At 44.0% G+C, this 6000-nt stretch overlaps 1 protein-coding gene across 2 annotated transcripts in view; it reads left to right on the top strand.

Moving 5' to 3' along the window:
• The first annotated feature begins 2686 nt into the window (after positions 1 to 2686).
• LOC103184218 (ferroxidase HEPHL1) overlaps positions 2687 to 6000 on the top strand; it is a 44755-nt gene continuing 41441 nt past the window's right edge. Inside the window, exon 1 of one of the 2 annotated variants that reach the window (XM_007902116.2) lies at positions 2687 to 3170. In XM_007902116.2, coding sequence (XP_007900307.2) covers positions 3019 to 3170 — 152 coding nt within the window. In that variant the 5' untranslated portion in view covers positions 2687 to 3018. Of the gene's footprint in view, positions 3180 to 6000 lie in introns of both variants that reach the window. The other variant, XM_042334212.1, reaches the window with a different exon arrangement.

Raw genomic sequence — 6000 nt, 5'->3', positions numbered from 1 at the left:
GTCATTCAGCAGCTTCATCAGGATCGCTGCAGGTGGAGGGCCAGAGGGAGAGGAGGTCCGAGGAAGAGAGAGCATTTGTGAAGGACTCAGGGGGAAGCTTTTTCCAGGGATGGAAAAAAAGGTGGAGGACTTGGAGGCGGGGAGGGAGATGTGGGAGGAGAGGGAGATGAGGAAGTGGTCCTAACGGATACAATTTTCTAACAAAAATCTTATCTAATTTCTATGATAGAATCATGAAAGTAACAGTGTTTCTGCATGAAAACAGAACAGAAAAAATTGGAATTTGCAAAAAGAAAATATCAGGGCTGGATAAAGACCGACACCTGAACATCACTCTTTGTGCAGCAACAATAACAAGGTTACATTTGTATAATGCCTTTCACGTCGGGAGGACGTCCCAAGGCACTGGACAGTGTACAGCATTTAAGACCCGAGCAGGGGTCAGGCGGGGAGAAGAGAGGGGAGGGGAAGGGGGGATGGCCGACGGCATGGTCAAAAACGAAGGTCTTGATCATGTAAATCTAGTTTGAGTTGACAGTGCTGAGCCATATCAGCATTAAGTAGTGTCCTGCACTTAATGAACTGGCTTATTGAGCAACTGCTGGCTGGTGTTCAAGACGTACCTCTTTGATTGCACTTTCAGTCATCTTTCGGAAATCCTCCTAACGTGAAAGATATCTAGGGTGTTAGCTGTTGGTGTCTGGGGTATTGGTTGTGGGCATTTGTGAAGGACTCAGGGGGCAGCTGTTTCCAGGGACGGAAAAAAAGGTGGAGGACTTGTCACCTCCTTTCTGTTTTGAAATACCTGCCTGAAAAGTTACCTTTTTTTGATTAGCCTGGGACATAAGCAGAAACCCATCACCGTGTATCTCACCTACACATGGAAATTCCAGAGATATTTATTGGAATGCAATGCACACTCTCTCCCTGGAGGACCTGAAACGTTAACTCATTTTCCTATCCTCTTTCCTCTATCCATGGATGCCGCCTGACCTGCTGTGTGTTCTCAGTGACTTCCGTGTTTATACCAGATTCCCAGCATCTGCAGTACTTTGCCTTTTGTTTTCCGTAGATTATTAGGTGCAGGTTGGCAAGACCGCACCTGTGGTTACACCCCCTTCCCGCCGTTGAGTTCTCTGTAATAATATTTACCAGACCAGGCTATGTCCCATCCAAGGGATTTTATTTTAGATCTGATGTGACTTTTCCACAGGAGAAACAATACAAATGCTTACGCTGTATTAAGCTGATAGTCTGGAACAAAACATACATACAACAACAGCAAGATTACATTTGTATAGCGCCTTTCACATCGGGAAGATGTCCCATATCTTTCCTGGGAGCTGGTCGGAGATGTCTTTTTCAGTTCTTGTCAGCAAATAATACAACCCCTTTACCCAAGTACTCCCCCAAATCTTTATACCACATTTGTCCAAACCTAATGCATTCATGTTTCTCTCTTCCAGTGTCCTGGCCAGGGCATTAATGCAATCATCCTGGTCAAGAATGTTAGTACAAACAGAGTCTCCAGGCACCTCCTGTCTCTCTTTGTCACAGTTGGTTGGTCCCTTAATAGTGGCCTTCCTTATCTCACCCCACAGTTCCAGATCAAGGCTTTCACTCTGGCTTTGGGGTCTAAAGCAAACCCCTAGTAATAGCTTACTTCTGTTAATTCTTTTAATTCTCCCAAAGTGATTCTGCGTCTGCCCTTTCCCTTTTTATATCCACTTTCACTTGTGTCTCAATAATAGGCCTTATATATAGTGCCACACCACCTCCTCTTCTTCTAATACAGTCTCTCCTGAACAGTTTATAACCTCCAGATGCATATCCCATTGATTGGATTCATTCCACCATGTCTCTATTATGTTAATGATGTTCAATCACCCCCTACAAGACCTTCTAGATCACGCATCTTGTTTGTCAGACTTCTTAAATTAATACAAGTACAGCTCCATTGTTTTTTGCCTTTCCCATTTACTTTATAAGCATCCTTTGTTTCTTTTTCACCAATCTTTGGAATTAGACCCATTACACTGGTCCGCTTTAAAGTTTTCCCTAATCAGTTCAGATGCTCTCTTACACCTACAACAACCACCCCGTGCCTAGTTCAAACACTCCCTAAATAAATCATCTTTCTTTCCTGCCAACACCTCCAACCCCTCCACCCACCAGGATTATTATTATTATTAAATACTCTCTTCTGATCCCCAATCATGTCTGCACTAAGGTGACTAGTTGATCATTAAGGTGATTAGTTGATCACGTTAGCCCATTAGTCTTCCCTCCAGACTGCAGATCCCATTAAGTCATTTATTTACATCTCTACACCACAATCCCTGCCCACTCAGCGTTGACCCTGTGCAAGGCATCCTGTGTGAAATGTGTTATATAAATGCAAGTTATTCCTAAGGTGATCTCCACGTGGTGCTTTGGGACACTCAAAAAATTGATCACTCAACCCATGTTTGCTTGTTGCACAATTGGCTGCTGCATTTCAAACAAAATCTACAGTCAATTGACTTTACAGTATATTCTGCGACGAGCTTGAATTCATCTTGAAGATGTGATAAGGCCCTACATCAAATGCAAAGATTATTATTATTATTATTATTATTATGAAGGCTCTGTATAAAAGTGCAAACAGCTGCTAAACTGCAGGGTCAGGAAAGCCATCACGACCCGCCCTTAAAAGTGCGTCTTGAGTCTCATAAAATGAGCCACTTAAAACTGAACGGTTAGGAAATTGTGAAAGAGGCAGTTGGGGAAGGCTGACATATGGAGAGAGAGAGAAAAAAAAACAAATCATGTGGATCAGCAAAAACTCAGCAAAGCACATTCCTGGAGATCACCGTGGAGACGAGGGGGAGGACAAGCCGACACTTCCCAACAGTTGCAGTGATTCCCCCGCAGCCGACGTGCAGAGAGGGAGGAGATCCCCCAGTGAAGCTCAGGCTGTGACTTACAGCCCATGGGTTTGGGAGCAGAGCGATCCTGGTCGGTGGATGCTCACACACCATGAGTCCTGCCTGTGCTCTGGCTTTCCTCACTCTCTGGTCGCTGGCAAACTCCGCCACTCGAACCTACCACATGGGAATTAAAGAAGAGGAGTGGGACTACGCACCCAGCGGGGAAAACCTGCTCACCCGCCTGGACCTGGAACGGGATGAGTATGTGGGGTGAATGTTTGGGGGCAACGTCCCTGATCTCCGGTTCGCCTTTCGCAATTATTCCGTCTCCTTCTCGGCGCGGCTCAACCGCTGCAGTGTGTGCGGCAGCTCCGCTCCCGGTCAGTCAGACAGATACCCATCTCGCACGTACTTGATACCTTACTCCCAGACCCCAGACCTGGTCTCCACTGTGTGCTCTTGTCTGTGTTGATGTACTTAAGCCCCGGAATCGCCACCACAGCCCCATTCCCCCCCACTGAGGGAGGCGTACAAACAGCGGATGCGTCTGCAGTATTTTTGTTGTCCAAACAGCAGTGCTTTGTCTGATGGTTGAAATATTTCTATAAAAGGTTGGGTGGTGATATCCTGTGCTCCAGCAACCGAAAGCAATTGTTTCACAGGAGGGTTTTTTTTGTTGCTGTTGGGTGGCAGATCTGACAGCTGGGACTGTCCTGGTCCCTGCTGATAAGATAGTTGTGAATCTGAGCCTTGGAAACAGCTCGTTACAGAGCTTTCCTGTGACAGTTACGCAATCTTTTCCGTTGCGGAGAGAGTTAAGAATTATACAAGCGTAGAATCTTAATAATAATAATAATAATCCTTGCAGCTTGATACAGTGTTTTTCACGTCTTCTCGACGCCTCGAAGCGCTTCACAGAATAGACTGTAGAGTGAATTGACCGTATATTTGGGGGCGAAACGCGGCAGCCTTTTGCGCACAGCAGTGTCCCACAAACAGTCCTGGATTGAAATGACCAACTTATTATTGTTTTTTTTTTGAGGGATTATTATCAGGCGCGTGGAGTAAGGAAACTTGGCCAAGGTTTTGCCGGGAATCGAACCTGGGTCTCTCGTTTGCGAGGCTTGCGCACTAACCACTGAGCTACAGGACTCCACAAGCAGGAGGCCATTCGACTCATCATACCTGTACCAGCTCTTTGAAGGAGCTACTAACTCTTCCCACTCCCCCAATCTTACCCCAGAGCCTGCAAATTTTAAGGAAGAAGATGATTAAAAGTTTTGAATGTTCATTGTCTTGTAACTGAATGTTGAGGTAAGATGTGGGTGTCCGCCAGTTCAATCAGTAAGTGTTGAGACATAATTGAAGTAAAGAGCTTATAGCAAACCAGCTTCATAATTGAGACTTTATTCATAAATTTGACAAACTGTTGGATGCTCTGAAATACAATGTTCACAGAGTAAATCTATAGGTGGAATGTTACCCCTAACAATATTTGAAAGGAATTTGACCAGATTGGTCTTAACTCTTTTGAAATGAGGATTGCTCATTTTTTTAAAAAAAAGGACAGATCCACTGCAACGACAAAAACAATAACAACTTGCATTTACAATAATAATAAGCCTTGCCTTTGATATTACGCCTGATCACGTCTTTGAGACGTCTCAAAGCGCTTCACAGAATATACTGTAAAGTGAATTGACTGTATATATTGTGGGCGAAATGCAGCAGCCAATTGCACACAGCAGTGTCCCACAAAAAGTCATGGCTTGAATGACCAAATTTTTTTAAAGGAATTATTACCCCTGGTAAAGCGATCCGCCAATCGACCAACAACCGGGTTCCTACTTACTGCTAGGTAAACAGAGGCATGTGGAGTAAGGAAACTTATCGAATGATTTGTCCTGCTCAGGAATTAAACCCAGGTCCTCTCACTTGTGAGGCAAGTGCTATAATCACTATGCTACACGACTCCATTTATATAGGGTTTTCATGCGAGGTAGCAATTTAAGAGCACCATGATGAATTTTCTGTGAGTGGGTTCTCAATCCAGTGTTCTCATTTCATCTTATTGAAAGCATTGCCTCATACCGGAGTCTGGTTTCATAGAAGCTGGTGATTTGCCAACAATTGTGAACTGAGATGCCTTGTTCCCAATTTGCAGGACCAATTGGCCCAGGATATGTGTGAATGACACACAAGTTTGGATGTATACTGGTACCACATGCACATCATAACTCATTTATTTTACCTTGAAATGTAATCCAAAATATGGGCGATGTAATTTGGAACATATGACCTGCACAGGAAGTTGCAAAATTAGGTTTCCAGTGAGTGGTTATGTGGCAATGTGGATATTCTAAGATTACTCAATAGTTGTATGATGCAACTCAGTTCATCTATGTCTATAACCAAGTTGTGTACTTTGGTTTAGGTTAAAAATAGAAATCTCATTCTTCCTGTATTGCAAAGTTCCTTGCTTTTTTTGTGAAATGACTCTTTTGCTCTAAATAGCTTTTAATTTTGTAGAGATTATCTCAAAATGCTTTACAAAAATGGAGTGAGAGACTGAGCTGGGAAGGAGGTTCCTGGGAGGGGGATCTAGGGAGATGTTGTTTGAAGACGCAGGTAAAGATAGATTCTAGCAGAGAGGAAGGGGGTGAGATAGAGGGATTTGGGAAGAAAGTTGCAGAGGGAAAATTGGATTCAGCAGTGGTGTAGAACAGGCAGGGGAATGAAGCAGGCCACAGAATTGCAGAAAATTGCAGTGGCGAGGATGCGGACAGACCTTTGAGATAATTGAAGGTGAGGCAAACATCTTAATGTTGATCTACTAGGAGGCGGGAAGCCAGTGAGGATGATGGTGATAGACTTGGGGAGCTTAGTGCAGGGAGAATGCAAACTGGCATTCTGGATGATCTGGAGCTTGTGGAGGATGATGCTCATGGGGAAGCTGGTGAACAAACCATTGAATGAGTCGATGTGACAAAGAGATAAATAAAGATTTTGGCTATGTTGGGATGAGGTGATGGTTTCGGCAAGTAATGTTGTTGGAGATGTCAGAGCTCTGATGAATAATAATAAATCTTAC

This window comes from Callorhinchus milii, unplaced genomic scaffold, assembly GCF_018977255.1.
Source record: "Callorhinchus milii isolate IMCB2004 unplaced genomic scaffold, IMCB_Cmil_1.0 Scaffold4, whole genome shotgun sequence".
NCBI classification, from domain to species: Eukaryota; Metazoa; Chordata; class Chondrichthyes; order Chimaeriformes; family Callorhinchidae; genus Callorhinchus; species Callorhinchus milii.
This window is presented reverse-complemented; position numbering and strand designations above follow the sequence as displayed.